The sequence below is a fragment of the Fusarium redolens genome (assembly GCF_020744475.1).
Source record: "Fusarium redolens strain MPI-CAGE-AT-0023 chromosome Unknown BKA55scaffold_5, whole genome shotgun sequence".
In the NCBI taxonomy this organism is placed as follows: Eukaryota; Fungi; Ascomycota; class Sordariomycetes; order Hypocreales; family Nectriaceae; genus Fusarium; species Fusarium redolens.
In genome coordinates, this window is record NW_025763668.1 from 687421 (window position 1) to 703117 (window position 15697).

The 15697-nt window shown below is 49.3% G+C and overlaps 7 protein-coding genes across 7 annotated transcripts; 4 read left to right on the plus strand and 3 right to left on the minus strand.

Moving 5' to 3' along the window:
- Window positions 1-174: 174 nt before the first annotated feature.
- BKA55DRAFT_536785 (uncharacterized protein) lies at window positions 175-2740 on the minus strand (the record flags this gene model as incomplete). Its single annotated transcript, XM_046189864.1, has 5 exons — window positions 175-1267; window positions 1317-1906; window positions 1938-2457; window positions 2505-2602; window positions 2669-2740. The coding sequence occupies 5 exons, from the start codon at window positions 2738-2740 to the stop codon at window positions 175-177; spliced, it is 2373 nt and encodes a 790-aa protein (XP_046051790.1).
- A 1405-nt stretch (window positions 2741-4145) lies between these two features.
- On the plus strand, window positions 4146-5192 carry BKA55DRAFT_536786 (mitochondrial carrier domain-containing protein; the record flags this gene model as incomplete). Its single annotated transcript, XM_046189865.1, has 3 exons — window positions 4146-4268; window positions 4379-5076; window positions 5126-5192. 3 exons carry the CDS (start codon window positions 4146-4148, stop codon window positions 5190-5192), a joined length of 888 nt encoding a protein of 295 aa, XP_046051791.1.
- A 635-nt stretch (window positions 5193-5827) lies between these two features.
- On the plus strand, window positions 5828-6827 carry BKA55DRAFT_723946 (uncharacterized protein; the record flags this gene model as incomplete). The annotated part of the gene is made up of 2 exons (XM_046201060.1): window positions 5828-5912; window positions 5965-6827. 2 exons carry the CDS (start codon window positions 5828-5830, stop codon window positions 6825-6827), a joined length of 948 nt encoding a protein of 315 aa, XP_046051792.1.
- Window positions 6828-6996: 169 nt separating this feature from the next.
- Window positions 6997-7940, minus strand: BKA55DRAFT_638857 (ribonuclease E inhibitor RraA/Dimethylmenaquinone methyltransferase). The gene is made up of 3 exons (XM_046197090.1): window positions 7807-7940; window positions 7419-7751; window positions 6997-7367 (listed from the first exon to the last, which is right to left on the minus strand). Exons 1-3 carry the CDS (start codon window positions 7852-7854, stop codon window positions 7092-7094), a joined length of 657 nt encoding a protein of 218 aa, XP_046051793.1. The 5' UTR covers window positions 7855-7940; the 3' UTR covers window positions 6997-7091.
- Window positions 7941-8329: 389 nt separating this feature from the next.
- On the plus strand, window positions 8330-10008 carry BKA55DRAFT_687372 (major facilitator superfamily domain-containing protein; the record flags this gene model as incomplete). The annotated part of the gene is made up of 5 exons (XM_046199057.1): window positions 8330-8556; window positions 8614-8721; window positions 8769-8926; window positions 8979-9373; window positions 9424-10008. The coding sequence occupies 5 exons, from the start codon at window positions 8330-8332 to the stop codon at window positions 10006-10008; spliced, it is 1473 nt and encodes a 490-aa protein (XP_046051794.1).
- Window positions 10009-10403: 395 nt separating this feature from the next.
- BKA55DRAFT_723959 (glycoside hydrolase superfamily) lies at window positions 10404-13158 on the plus strand (the record flags this gene model as incomplete). Its single annotated transcript, XM_046201061.1, has 4 exons — window positions 10404-10582; window positions 10634-11240; window positions 11287-12723; window positions 12771-13158. The coding sequence occupies exons 1-4, from the start codon at window positions 10498-10500 to the stop codon at window positions 13156-13158; spliced, it is 2517 nt and encodes an 838-aa protein (XP_046051795.1). The 5' UTR covers window positions 10404-10497.
- A 20-nt stretch (window positions 13159-13178) lies between these two features.
- BKA55DRAFT_638864 (uncharacterized protein) lies at window positions 13179-15638 on the minus strand. The gene is made up of 4 exons (XM_046197091.1): window positions 15508-15638; window positions 15049-15455; window positions 14329-14997; window positions 13179-14279 (listed from the first exon to the last, which is right to left on the minus strand). Exons 1-4 carry the CDS (start codon window positions 15580-15582, stop codon window positions 13214-13216), a joined length of 2217 nt encoding a protein of 738 aa, XP_046051796.1. The 5' UTR covers window positions 15583-15638; the 3' UTR covers window positions 13179-13213.
- Window positions 15639-15697: the final 59 nt, after the last annotated feature.

Here is a 15697-nt window from a genome sequence, read left to right on the forward strand (position 1 = left end):
ATATTCGGACAACAATTCTCTTGCCCTTGCATGGTAATCAGCATGTTTTTATTTGTTATCGCCCAAAGTCCTCGCTGCAAATCTTCATCCCGTAGCCGAGGAAGCTTGGAGTAGTCCGTACCCCATTCATCACCGCTGACGGACTACTCCGTTCCCCGTAATCGGTCGCCGAAGTTAGAAGCCGTGATTCGGATCCGATCCAAAAAGGTCTAGATCTTGATTATCATTCAGAGGAAAGCTCCAGGTAAAGTCGGACCTGTTGAAGTCCTCCAGGAACATCTCGATTTCCGGATCGAATGCGCCTTCAATTGATGATGGCCAGTCAAATTGGTTGGGATTATCTCCAACATCCAAGTCCAGGTTTTGCCACGCTGAGCTTGTGTCAATCACTACCGACTGACCTGTCTCGTCCGAAAATTGAGGCTGATGCTGAGTTCCGGGCGCATCAACGTTGGCTCCGTCTCTTGGTCTACCAGAAGCTGTTTGCTGCAGGGATAGTCGCGGAGCTTTATTAGATGCATCGGCCATGTACAGTCTCTTCATGGTCAAGTCTGCGACGGACCCAAAGCTGGCTTGACCATTCCTTGCCGACGGCCACCATTCGCCACCAATTGTGAGGAGGGTAGAGCAGCTTCTCAGATTCTTTGACATTGTCTCCGGTGATGCCTTCTCTCGAACAACTTGCGACGTCCAGAATGAATAGATCAGTGTCGCACCAGCTGCAAAAATATTCTGTACCGCTCTCCATCCAAAGTGAAGCCCATGAAGATCGTGCAGCCGCTGATAGCCGTCGAGGATACCAGCTGCGCTGTCGAAGCAGACTTGAAGCGCCTCTGAAGCGGGCTGCCGAATGACTTGGGATGGTTGGAAGAGCAGAACCATCGTTGTATGGTACTTCAATCTGAGCTTTATCTTCCAGACTTCCCGTTGTCGGATGTCAAGACTGGGAAACTCGAATGCATCGTTTGAGACCTCCTCCCACCAAGTCTGTAAAGTCTGCTGAATCCTGACCTGTTGTTCTGTGGGATTGTCCGGCCATGGAAAGAAGCTGGAGTCGCCAGGCAAATGATAAAGATGAAGCTTAATGTCGGATACGATACGGTCCAGCCTGAAATGATATGACGAGTAACGAGTTACTGCAGTTACGAATGATGGCGGAAGCGGTCCCTGCATATTCTCGCCGGGATCCGATAATGCTTCAGGTATTTTAACGTCGAATGTTTCGTCCCTGAAGCCAAGTGGCCTTCCCTGTATCGATGATATGGACCTGGCATAGTCAGCATAATCTCCTCAACGGCCTGAGTCTGTTTAAATACCTATCTAGAGAATAGATCGTAAAGAAGGTGAATCGCCTCACTTGAAGCATAGCAAAGTCTTCTGGGTTCGACTGGCTTTGTTCCCGATGTATACCAGTCTCGACACAATATGCAAGCCCAAGATGCACCAAAGTCCACAAGTTGACCTCTGCAGGAGTGAGCATGCCATGCATCACCAGCATCATCAGAGATTGGATCGAAGACAAGGTAATATGCGCGAAACCTTCTTTCGAAAATTGAAGGGCAGCACGGTAAAAGCGCTGCGGCGGAAAGTCATAGTTGCGTGATCGGACCTTGACCAGAGCTCCGATATTGAAGACCATGAAGAGGATGAATGTGACTGCTGACAAGGTAACACCTTCTTCATTACAGACTCCTGGGACTACCGCCCTTCCGTTCCATCGAAACGGTGGCATGCTAGCAGGCCATCCATGAGAAGAGATGTCGCATTCTAGAATGCCATCAAGACAGGAATACATGGCTTCCACGGCACTGAATAGTGAGAGTGGCTCTAGGAAGGGGAAGTCTGGATGGATCCAGCGGATGTATGTGTGTATCAGTACAAGGGCATTATGCTTTGACGGTAGCTCCTATCGATAGTTAGAGGGTATATCGACGCACTATAGGTAATGGAATGACCTGTTTCAGAATGCTGTACAGCTCTCGATGATACTTCTTGTTTTGATTCTGAGCAACGGCATCATCACTCCATTCAAGGTCCCCGGCGTATCTATCCCCTGGAGGGCCTTGGGGGGTGGACTCTACACTCGGTGGTGATGCTCCGATGAGGTTTGTAAAGAGAAGCCCGGAGCTTGAGCCAAGGTAGTGTTTTTGGGGCGAGTCGATATTGAGAGAAAGCATCCCGAGATTGACCGCTACGGAATGGGCTCGCTCCGGAAAGGATTCATCTTGATCAGATTGTCCCGATGCTTCTGCTGACCGCTTCCGTGAGACTGTTGGCACTGGTGGGATTGACGATATTGATCCGTCGACATCCTCTGGGATTCTCTCGTCCTGGGAGGGCGCCGTTGGGTCGGACGAAGGATCAACCTGAGGACCAGAACGCAGGTCTACGTCTGGTAGACGCTCTTTGATGATGCCTTCCAACCATCGTATCCTTTCGCGGGCGGCAGAGACGAAACTTGCAGCTGTCAATGAATGCCCTGCGATGTGGTCACGCGTACTCACTTGCGAGGAATAACAACATCTGAGTTCTGACTGTCCACGTCCAAGCAGGCCTGCCCAGCCTTTGCGCAATTGGTGCAAGCAGGAACTTGGCCATCGCACTAACATGAGCCAAGGAGAAAAAGACTTTAGTCTCGACGATACCGGAAACAGGTAATGGTTCTCACCTTGATGCGCCGAACCCGACAGCGTCGACAGGCCAGGCGGACCTTTTTAGGGGCATTGATACGCGTAGCCATGGGAGCAGATACGTTTACAGGGGTTAGTAAGTGGAGATGACGTGGTTGGCTGTTCTCACTGAATGTTTGGTGAAGCTGACAATTGCCCAAGATAAAGAGTGGATGACCCCGCTGGGTGATGCGTCACGTGTGTGAGCCACCATGTGAGCGCCAGATAACATAGAGTACATTCTATAGAACAATCTTTAACAGAACTTTATTCTTGAATAAATGCATATAAGACAGAAATTACTGCCCATGTACTTGTGACGAGTACAGATAACATTAAGGCTGATGAACTTTTATTAAGAATGCTGCAATCGATTGTAGCAAGTTACGTGAATGAAAATAACATGCTTAATGGACGAAGAGTATCTCGGACTCAAAAAGCGATATCTAACAGACGATATATACTGGGTAGTCCTCAACCAACAGGTTTCCCCTCTCCTTGTCGCTGAGGTGATATTGCCATATACATTGTTGAACCCGGATGATCAGGCTCTTTGGGCCAAATATACGGTTGATTGATCACTATAACCTCATGGTATATCCGCAAGACACATCAAGAAATCAAATGTTGTTCATCTTGATTGCTTAAAGGAACCTGCTCGCATATGATAATGGTTTCGGCCAACATGTCTCTGGCTTTGCAAGCGAAACATGGATGTTTGTTATTCTGAAGAAGTTGACGCTTGGCGGTATGAAACACATGACTTAGATCATGGCATCCCACTCCGGATGCATAAATACTCGTTTCAGGAGATTCAAGGTGCCTTGAGGGCGCAATAATACTGGGCTCACTACGTGCGTTCAGTGGATGGGTACAAAGGTGGTTTGGGACTCCCCTACGGCTTCATCAGCGTAACGATCCCCGAATGCCGCCCGGAAAAGGCTTGAGATTGTTTTACATGCGAATGAGTTTGCTTTACAACGATCATGCTTGATATAACCTCAATAGGAAGATTGGGACACTGCAGCTATGACGTGGCCGTTGGCGGTGGGAACCCTGCTTGCAAATGAGGCTCTGTTTCGATAGGTCGGTTGACCTGACATGATCATTAGAGCTCGTCTAGTGGAAGAACCATCAATGGGGTACAGCTCTCATCCGTAATAGCAGAGATTAGTAGAGAGTACAAATCTTCTCAAGCTATCCGAGAACTCCCGATAGAATGGGTCCTTGTCGTACAATGGTCGCCGACTCCTGGCTCTCCTTAATCGCCGACCAGGCAATACGGCGATCAAAACTGAGCCACCGCGATTTTTGGAAAGACTAACTTCAAAGTTTAAATAAGAGATCAACAATTGTGCATCGGCTCGATGATCTTTCTCAATAACCTTCTTGAGACAGGTGAGCCATGTACTGGACCTCACGAACCGAGAAATCGACTCTTAGGTGACATACACGCAGATTGGAGATTGCGAGAGGATGGCCTTTCAACCAGCACACAAAGAAATTACAAGAGGCACCAAGATCAAATATCCATTCTGGTTCGGCGGCAGTGCTAGCGCTTTAGCTGCTTGCGTCACCCATCCTCTTGATCTTGGTACGGTAATACATCTTCTCCATGTCGAACGTAACTAACTAAAGTGATCAGTTAAGGTGACTTCTCTTATAGTTTATTTCTCCCTTGACATACACAAGCTAAGACCGGATCTCAGGTCCGCTTACAAACACGCACACTCAACGTGGCTCCATCGTTCTCTTCGGCCGTCAGGATCATCATCAGAAATGAAGGTATAACAGCTCTGTACAGTGGTCTAACAGCCTCTGTCGTGCGCCAGCTCACGTATTCGGGCATACGATTTGGCATCTACGAAGAACTCAAGTCGCGGGCTGGCTCTGACCCCGGCAGCCATTTTCTCCTTGCCACTGCGTGGTGTTCTGGATTTGCGGGTGGGATGGCTGGCAACTTTGCAGATGTTCTGAATGTCAGAATGCAGCATGATGGTTCACTTCCGTCTTACCAAAGGCACAATTACCGTCATGTCGGCGACGGTATGGTGCGAATGGCACGGGAAGAAGGTTTTGGCGCCTTCATGAGAGGATGGCTACCTAACTGTACGCGTGCTGCGACACAAACAGCAGGACAGCTTGCAAGCTATGATATCATCAAAAAGTGCATCCTTGACTATAGACAGACAGAAGAAACATCCACGGTACAAGCCCTTTCTGCGTTTATAGCAGCTGTAGTTGCGACGACGATCACGAATCCTCTGGATGTCGTCAAAACAAGGGTGATGTCTTCTATGTCTACTTCAAGGACAGGAATGGTAGTTACTGCAAGAGACGCTTTCCGAGCTGAAGGATGCAATTGGGTCTTTCGAGGATGGGTACCGAGCTTTTTACGGGTTGGACCGTAGGTATGCCGATGAAAGTGTCATAAGCTGAACGCTAATAGTATACAGGCACACGATGTGTATGTTTGGATTCTTGGAGATTCAACGAAATGTCTACCGAAGCGTTTGCACTTGATTGTATATCCTGTTTGAAGGGAATGGAACTATCGCCGTGTTAAGGAAGAGACGTGTATACACATAAAGAGTATCATAACATTAGCCCCCATCAAACATTTGTGTCTTGAATGGCCATAGAACTTTAACGAATACCTCTTCCGCTACAGATAGAATGGATGCATGATCAAGCTGGATTCGCGGGTACACCGAGGCCTTCCTGTCAAGGGCAGTAGAGCCGAGCTGTGGCGGGACATGGGACATGGCAGCCCTCAACAGCAAAAATACCAGAGATGGCGGATTTCCGTCGTACTCAGCCAATGTATTTTATTAAATGTTGTAACTGATTCAGCTCCTCAACCAGTCATTCGCTGAGCACATATTCATGCTAGTCCTATGCAACCCTCGCTTCCCGCACAAGGAGCAGTCCGTTCCACTCCAGTGTATGTCCAACCGGGCTAGATCCACTACGGACTGCTCCGACGAACGCCACCGCTAATCGGGATTGTTCCATGACTGATGCGCCGCCGGAGAGATGAGCTCAAAATATTGACTAAAAGGCCCAGAAAGGACTATTCTGGGCCCACAAGCTGAAGCAGTCTTCCTATACTTCCAGTAATGATCTTTCATTCAATCTGTGTCACCTAACGCAGAAATATGGCGACCCAAGTTCTCACCAAATTCACCAGAGTTGAGCTGTTCCCGAATGGCGGTTGGGACACTCACCATCACATTTTCGAGCGTATGTCCTCTTCATATCCTAACTCCCAAAAACCTTGATAACACTCTACCAGCGTCGACCTTTTCTTACAGCCCAACCCGCCACTTGACACCTCCCGCTGCAACAGTTCAGTCCTTCAAGACCTTCCGACAGAAACTCGGCATCACCAATTCCGTCCTTACCCACGGCCTATCATACGGCGATGACTGTACTTCTCTCAAGGCTTTCGTTACCCAGCTGGGAAAGTCTAGTACATCAGGCGTTGGTGTCATCGACCCCAAGAATACTACCGATGATGAGATGCGAGATATGCAGGCTGCAGGTATCTGTGGTCTTCGTGTGAATCTCTATCACTATAACGCGATGGAAGATGTAGAGCTCCAAAAGAAGACCCTCCGTGCATATCTTGGGCGGGTGACGCGTTTGTCACTTCCTTGGAGCCTCACAATGACAACCATCCGAACCGACTTCTGGGATATTCTGGAGCCTTTCGTTAGAGAAGAGGCGGCTCCAACAGGTCGGCCCCTCATCACTGATCACTTCGGCCTGCTTAAAGCGCCAAGTATGCTTCCAACTCAATATCGACAAGACCCAACTCAACAGCCAGGATTCGCACCCATTTTACGACTCGTCAAAGACGGTCTTCTCTATGTCAAGCTCAGCGCTCCATACCGAGTGAGTGAACAGAGCCCACGATACAGCGACTTGAAGTTCCTTGTGCGAGCTCTTGTAGATGCAAATCCGCGTCAGGTCATTTGGGGTAGTGACTGGCCGCATACACCGAGGATGAAGGTACGAAGTCATGAAGAAGCTATGAGAGAGACACCATTTTTGGAGGTTGATGATGAGGCATGGCTGTGGAGTTTGAGGGAGTGGCTGTCGGATCAGGAATGGCACATGTTGATGGTTGACAATCCGAAAAGGCTATTTGGCTAGATGATGGTCGTAGGTTGACATACATAAGTGCTTGAACAGAACGTAGTTAAATATCAGATCAAGTTTAATTTCTATCAGTACAGCTTCTCATTATTCCTTTATTTTCAATACCTAACACTTGCTACTGGATAAAAGTGTGAGCCATTGTATTGCTATGCTATGTAGCTATGGACACCATCTAGTATTACTGCGAAGTGTAGATCAGTGAATATATATTGTGTCTGGCGATTCGTTGCAGCAATGATCAATTTATCATGTCGGAATCTATTTATCCTTTCGAATAGTACGGATCAGATCCCCCATGGCCGCACCTTTACGAAGCTTTGCAAACATCTTCTCATCAATCTCGGCTCGCTCTTGACACAAAGCCACGACTTGCTCTATCAGAGACGGAGGAACCGATACAACACCATCAGCGTCTCCAACCAAGATATCACCCGGGTTAATCCACAGATCGCCGTTGAACTGGAGCGGAACATCGATTTCCGAGGCCCTGGTGAAAGTATTAGATCCCAAGATAGATTGCCCTCTCGAGAATACCTATGCCTCGTTAGCTCTAGACTCTGTTAGTATTGGTAACAGATGGCTTACAGGAAACTTGAACTGTCTATGTTCGTTAATATCCCTCATTCTTCCATTGATAACCACGCCTTCAGCACCCAGATACTGAGCACGAGTGGACATGAGACCACCCCAGCAAGCCGAGGCAACTGTAGGTGGCTGATGGATATACATGACTCCACCTTTCACATTATGGTCGACGAAGTGCTTGTCAAGCTTAGGTGCTTTTGTATCATTTGCCTCAACCATCTTGACAGTGACAGCGGGGCCAAAAATACGAGTCTGCGAGTCCACAGACCGCAATTTTATGCCATCGAGGAAGCCTCCTCTGGGATGCTTGAGCTTAACTAAGGCATCTCCGATCTACTGGATGATCAGTTCATTGATGTGATTGGGGTATTTGCATGGTTGATCTTACGTCGCACGATGTGAACTTGCGCAAGAGCTCACGCGCTTTGGATGACATGATGACCTGTTTGCGTAAATTGAAGAGCCAGTAAGAGGTAAGCTTTTAAGGTATGCTGAGAAGCTGGTGCTTGGATGTTTTGACTGAAATGGCCCAGGACAGCTCCGCGTTCCGCTGGCTGCGAAAAGAAAAGCGCTAATCCCGCCGCGGGGACAGAATGGAAATGGGCACGTTCCTATTGGTCAATTCCTCCAGGAGGACTCTTCCGTCTGACGGACAGCTCCTTGAGTCGAGATCACTGAACGAACGAGTCTGGGGAAATGCGGGGTATGAGCTTTGGGGAATTGGCTGGGGAAGTCCAGTATCAGACTTTTTGGCTGTAGTTAGCGTAGAGGACTAGCGAAGAGGCGAAATTGATATAAGGATGGACTTGTGCACTCGAAACAACTTTAATCATTCTCACAGCAAAGTCTTCAGCTTGGCTTAGAGACATCCATTCAATCAAACGGTTCTTCAGAGACATTGCTCCTCCAGAATGACTGTCGCCATGACCGAACAAAAGCAGGATCTATCCCTCTCCTCAGAGCACGTCGACGAGATCATGCCAGCTAAAGCTGAAGAGGCTGTTAGCAACGGACTTGGCATGACGGATGAGCAGTATGATACCACTGAGAAGAGGCTCGTTCGTAAACTGGACTTTACTCTTCTTCCTATGGTCTGGCTTCTTTACTTCTTCAATTATCTTGATCGAAACAACATCGCGTGAGTTCTAACCAAGCATTCCGTAAACTTAGCAGTGTCGCTTACAGTTGTCTTTAGTCAAGCGCGTCTTAGTACCTTTGAACAAGACCTTGGTCTCAAAGGCAACCAGTTCAATGTTGCAGTGTCAATCCTGAACGTCGGATACATGCTCATGCAACTCCCCAGGTAAATGACTCCTTCACACCTGAAGCGCAAAGGCTAACGGTGATCAGTAACATGCTTCTTACTCGAACCCGCCCGTCGATGTATATTCCAGCCTGGACTGCTTTATGGTCCATCGTGTCAGCAGCTACTGCTGGCGCTGGTACTTACACTCACCTGATTGTCATCCGATTCTTCCTCGGTATCGCAGAAGCACCCTTCTTCCCAGGTATGTCTCGACCCTCAGTTCCATATGAAGGTATGCTGACATCAAAACACAGGCGCCATGTTTCTACTCAGCTGCTGGTACCCACGAAAGGAACTTGCCCTTCGAACCGCGATCCTATACTCCGGTGTTCTCCTCGCAACTGCCTTTTCAGGTCTGATTGCTGCTGGTGTTCTGTCAGGCCTTGAGGGCGCTAGAGGTATGGCTGGTTGGCAGTGGCTGTTCATACTTGAGGGTGCTGGAAGCTTTGTGGCTGCCATTGTTGCCTTCTTCGTGCTGCCTGACTTCCCTGGACAAAAGACCGGAGCTATGAAGTGGCTTCTGTCTGACGACGAGCAGAAGGTGGCCGTTGAGCGTATCAACAGAGACCGTGTTTCTCTTCCAGATGCTGATCATGGTGTCTTTGCCGGTTTGATGATGGCTGTCAAGGATCTTCGAACCTGGGTCTTTGTAAGTTTCATTATTGCAAGACGACTTATGGGAATGCTAACAATGAATAGGTCTTCATGCTTACGGCCAATCATAGTGCTTACGGCTTCAATAGCTTCTTCCCCACCATCGTCAAGGGGTTCAAGCTCGGCAACACAACTCTTACGCTCATTCTGACTGCCCCTCCATACCTCGTCGCGACCGCGACAGCCTTTGCCACAGCATGGTCCAGCGATCGCCGCAAGAACCGAGGCTACCATATCGCCATCCCTCAAGCAGTCGCTTGTATCGGCTTCATCATCTCCGTTGCCACGCTCAATAACGCTGCCCGTTATGCAGCAGCCTTCCTTTACATCTGCGGCTGTTTCTCATCCAATGCTATGGTCTTCAGTTGGGCTAGTTCAACTCTCAACCAAACGCCTGAGAAGCGCGCTTGCGCTACTGCCATTATCAATCTTCTCAGCCAGCTTGGTAATATCTGGAGCCCTTACTTCTTCCCTGTTAGTGATGGACCGCGCTACATCAAGGCCAATCTCCTCATGATGGCTTTCTCGGCGCTTTCAGTCGCGACGTGTGTGTTTATGAGATTCAGCTTGCAGAAGGCGAATAAGAAGCTTCGAGAGTCTGGGGATGGTATCAACTTGTTTACCCTATAAGGTTTTGGAACGCATCTGGTTAGCTAGTATCTCGAGATTGAGCAGCTTGAAATAGATCACAAATGAAGATCCTTTCTGCGCAACCTTTTACAAACATTGCATGGATTAAGAATTGGGTTTCACAATTCCTGCTCAGTGAATTGGACCATTCGTGACTATTTCCGCATGCTGTACTCCGTGGCATTGCCAACTTTACACTACCGTTGTTACACGAAGTCTGGTTTGTCTAACCCCTCAATATCCTTTAAAAAAAAAAAAAGCACTAACTGCCTAGGGATGACGAGAAGAACTCGGGGATCCATTCACTCAACTGGTGCTCCGCCCGACATCCGAGGCGAGCGGATCCACGAGTCAGCCAGGCTTGGCCATTTTCAACAACTAGCAAAACATGACAGGTTTGGATTCTATTGCCTCCAGTGAAATGGGGAATGTTTATACCTCAAGCTTTCTAGCTGGTGCTGTATTCTGGCCTTGTCATCATCCGACAACATGCATATTCTCCAAAGGCAGCCCATCGACGTCGAGTCAACACTAGCGTCATTGACTCTTGCTGAGAAGATCTCTCTTCTCTCTGGTACGTTCTTACTACTCTACTACCTCGTCTATAATCATTGACGCCGGGCAGGATCCGACTTTTGGAATTCTCAAGCCATTACACCTCATGGTATTTCTTCTGTGAAATGCACCGACGGTCCCAATGGTGCCAGGGGTGGGAGATTCTTCAACCCTGTTCCAGCATTATGTATCCCTTGTGGGACGGGCCTTGGTGCAACGTGGAACCCAGATCTGCTCTATTCAGCAGGTCAACTACTTTCTAGAGAATGTGATGCGAAAGGGGCACACGTTTGGCTGGGCCCAACTGTGAATCTCGTTCGAGGACCTCTAAACGGCCGTGGCTTCGAGAGCTTCTCTGAAGACCCGCAATTAAGCGGCGTCCTGGCTACATCCATTATACACGGTGTACAGAGTAGGGGGACCGCAGCTGCCTTGAAACATTTCGTTGCGAATGACCAAGAAACAGCCAAAATGTCAACGGATATCTGCATGTCAGAGAGGGCGTTGAGAGAAGTCTACCTGAAACCCTTTCAAATGGCCGTCAGAGATGCCAAACCCAAGATCGTTATGTCTTCATATAACAAGGTGAACGGTGTGCACGTGTCGGAGAGTAAGAAGCTGTTGGGGAACATATTAAGAGGCGAGTGGGGATTTGACGGTTTAGTCATGAGTGACTGGTAAGTAGCCCACTGATCATCTTGAGGCGACAAGCTGACTCTTCAGGTACGGCACATATTGCTGCACCGATGCACTCAACGCCGGCATTGATATCGAGATGCCGGGTCCTTCGCGGCATCGCGCTGACAAGGCCTTGGTAGCAGTCGTTTCAGGGAAAGTCAGTCGCAAGACGATAGACGAGCGAGCCAGAAAGGTCCTCGAGCTCGTCAATGCCACAGCTTCAGCCAGAGTGTCAACAAAAGAGACGACTCGAGACTCACCAGATGACAGAGCGCTAAACAGGCGACTCGCGACAGAGAGCCTCGTGCTTCTGAAGAACTCAGATAACATCTTGCCCATCAACCCTGAAGAGTGTGAGGATGTCGCTATCATCGGACCAAACGCCAAACTTCCTGCAGCATGTGGTGGAGGAAGTGCAAACTTGCGACCATATTACACAAGCTCTGTCTTTCAAGGGATCTGTGACCAACTCCCCACAAATGCAAAGGTGCATTTTGAACCTGGGGTATTCGGTCACGTCTTACTGCCATACTTGACAGGCGACCACGTCACGGATGAGAATGGGGTTCCAGGTGTCTCCATTTCCTTCTTTAATGAGCCAGAGTCAGCATGGCAGACAAGGAAGTTTTTTGACCAGCAGAGTATACCCGATACAACATATCAGCTGATGGACTATGACCACCCAGAAAAGGTTGAGACGTTCTATATGTCTATGACTGCTTATTACAAGCCAGATATAGACGGAACCTACGAGTTCGGCCTCGCTAGCTATGGAACCTCGAGGCTGTACATAGACGAACATCTAGTCATCGACAACGCGACATCACAGACTCATGCTGGAATGTTTTTCGGTCATGGATCAAGAGAAGAGCGTGGGATATATGAGATGAGGGCGGGCCAGACGTATCGATTGCGCGTTGAAGCTGGCAGTGCATCGACCTCAATAACTACAGGCGGCTCCTTCATACCAGTACCTGGAGGGGCATGTCGGCTCGGGGGCTGTCTTAAGCTTGATCCAGAAGAAGGCATCAGACGTGCTGTCGCAGTTGCAAAGAAGTGCAAGCACACTTTCGTTGTAGTCGGTCTCAATGCAGATTTTGAGAAGGAGGGTAAGGATAGAGAGTCCATGAGCTTACCGCCGCAGGTCGATGACCTTGTCTCTGCGGTACTAGAAGCTCAACCGAACGCTGTCGTGGTGACTCAAGCTGGCAATCCGATTGATATGCCATGGCGTCACGAAGCGAAAACTATCTTGCATAGCTGGTACGGGGGAAACGAGGCGGGAAATGCTGTTGCAGATGTAGTCTTTGGCAAGGTCAATCCCAGTGGCAAGTTGCCTGTCACATTCCCAAGCAGGCTCCAGGATGGACCGACTTTCTTAAGTTTCGGAAGTAATAATGGAAGGATCTACTATTCCGAGGATGTTTTTGTCGGGCATCGCTGGTTTGATGCTCGTGGCATTGAGCCAGCCTTCGCATTCGGGTAAGTCGTTACTGTTACAATGGATAACCATCACTAACAATTCTTAGCCACGGTCTAAGCTACACAACATTCTCGACATCCAATATCCGGGTCGCGGAGGATGGGGTACGCGTTGACGTCAAGAACACAGGCAAGATGGCTGGGTCTGAAGTCGTGATGCTTTCAGTCTCTTACAACGCGGCAAAGTCAGGTCAGAAGTCGAGATTTCACCGCCCTGTGCGAACACTCGTTGGATTCCAGAAGGTGTTCTTGGAACCTGGTCAAGAAGCGACCGCGTTTATGGCATTGGACAAGTATAGTACCGCAGTTTGGGACGAGACAGTGGATAGCTGGCTTTGCGAAGCCGGAACATATATAGCCTCTGTGAGAAGCTCAAGTGAGAACTTGGAAGCGAGCTTCAAGGTGGACAGGGATATGTACTGGAACGGACCGTGAGAATGGCATTCGCATTAGAGGTACAGAGTTAATTAATAAGATGGCGTTCACAAGTTCAGAGACCGCTAACATCTGGCATGGTCCAATCTATATCGGCAAGCGGCCAGAACGAGTCCATAAATACATCAGGCTGTCCGGACCCGTATTGCCCGTGAAGACCAAAGTTGAACAAGCTATCCATTTGACTGTCATTTTCACCCAGATACAGGCCGAAGTCCGTGTGATCCTGACTGGCTGACCCCTGCAGTATTGGCATGTTCATGGGCATAAATCCCGAGTCGTGTACCGTCACTCCCACCGATACGGATCTCGACGTGCTGCCATACGACACATCAGAGGTCGGTTGTACAGAAACCCGCTGGTCCTCCTCGCCAGGTTGAAACTGGAGGTTCTGAACAGTTTCAGTCACGCTGTGCTTGGAGAACACCTCCCTCACTTCGGATTGCCCTCCTTGAGGCCTCGAAGCTGCTGTGGCCCTGTTGCTCTCAGATTCTTCCTCTTCCCAGATCGAAGGACAAGCATAAGGTCCATGGCGATCGCGCTGGGCATCGGTTACCAAATCGCCAATGCCCTTCTTCAATATCGCAGTTGTTGGTAGAATAGCTGCCTGCTCTTCCAAAGCTTCAGCACAAGCTGTCAATCGGGCGACAAGCTCAGTCTGTGGCATATCGCCCATAGGGTATTGTCCAAGCCTTGAGATGATCCGCGCAGAATGGAATGCGCACATCGCAATTGAAGGATCACTGATCAGCTCCGATCCTCCAACTGATTTGGGGACCTCAAGGATCTTGGATACGGATATAGCGTGATACAGGCATTTTTCGCGACAGGCTGAAGTGTACTCTGGTGACAGCTGTAGTATCTCAGCGGCTGGGAGACCTTCCCGAAACCCCGGGATGGTAAATCGGAAGAGGTCGCAATGTGTCTGATGCCACCAGGCATGCAGCATCAGGAATGGGGTACGCGAAGGCGAAAAAGCCCGCAGAGAGAAGGCTGCTGGGTCCCAATGGTATCGCAGAGGCAAAGCAGCCGAAAATTGGCGCAATTCGTTCTCAATGGATTCCACTGCGAGTAGGCATTGTTCAATAGGCTCTCGGTGATTTGTGATCGTAAGGGTAAGTCTAAGTTATGATTAGGTGAGGGTATACAACAGCAGATCTGGACTCTGACCTTTGTACGCGATTGCGAATATCCAAAACGCGAATACAGTAACCAAGCAGTCCAACATCGGATGTATCCTCATGTGGACTCGAGTGAAGCGGCACTGTTGTGACTGCAGCGTCCATCGAAAACGACTTTTCGGTACATGGTAGCCTGATATGAAGAGTCTCTGGAGTACAGGCTGTGAACTCCGTCTTTCCGCTCGAGTACAACGAGTCCATGATGTATATAGCCCACATCAATCGCCGCCGCCGTTCCTGGACCAGGAACTTCTGCCGTGGATCCTCGTGATTCAGCCGCAGGATATACGCAAGCCTTGATGTCAAAGCCATTGAGACAAGCATCTTGCTGACCCGCTGTGAGAGGTAGTGGTCTAGTGTCACGAGAAGCCATGCTTCCATGTCAGATAGCCGTGGCTGGGACAATTGGCGAAGGAGTTGCGATTCAGCGTCTTCAATCCATTTCTTTGCCGTAGTTCGATACTCGGAGCTGCCTGGGTTGATGAACCGTGATGTGATCCCGCATATCGCTGATAGGACGCATGGGTTTAGTTCGTTCTTTGACCATGATTGCAGCAGGGTTGCTCTGTGGAGGAATCCGTAACAGGGTATCGGGTGTATCAGGTCGAAGTAGGCATCGATGTGTTGCTTGACGGTTTGTTTGCTTATTCCTAGGTCCCTAGTTCCTGTCAGGCCTTTGAGAGTGAGTAATTGAAACTAGATGGCTTACAGTTGTGAGGTCTGCTGAGGCATTGGCATCGGGCCTGAAGAAGGTTGGCCACCCGGTTGTGTATACACTTGGGACTGTTGAGCTTCATGGCGCTCGGTATCTGGAGCTGGCGGAGTGCTTCCCACCGCAATGGCAAGTCCACCATGAGGCGACGGGCTAGAGTCATTTCTGTCGGGCCTTGCGGCTGAAGGGTAGTGGCAAGAAGTTCCCCGATCCGAACATCTTGAACATTTCGGTCTCCGGCCAGAGCATTTCAGTTTGCGATCGCGACACGGTATACACGCCCTAGATACGCGTCGCCTTTCTAGTACCTCGACACCGTTGTCGGAGGCTGATATCAGAATAGAGCAATTAAACTTGAGTCTTTTGCAATTGTTACAACCTTGAGGATCGCCATCGCACCTCACCTGCAGTCCATTCTCATTAGCCGACGTTCATTTGTTCGGGGCTGTCACATACCTTGCGGTTCCGACATTGCGCACATATCTCGGATGTCTTGTGATTTCGCGTACGGGACCCTTTTCTGGACTCCATTCTCAATCTCGTCCGATCAGCTTGAACAGGGCCAGGATGAGAAAAGGAAGTCGGGCGGAAAAGAAGGGTTGAAGTCTACCCCAAATTCCAGGCGCAGAAGAGATTCCGCCCGACA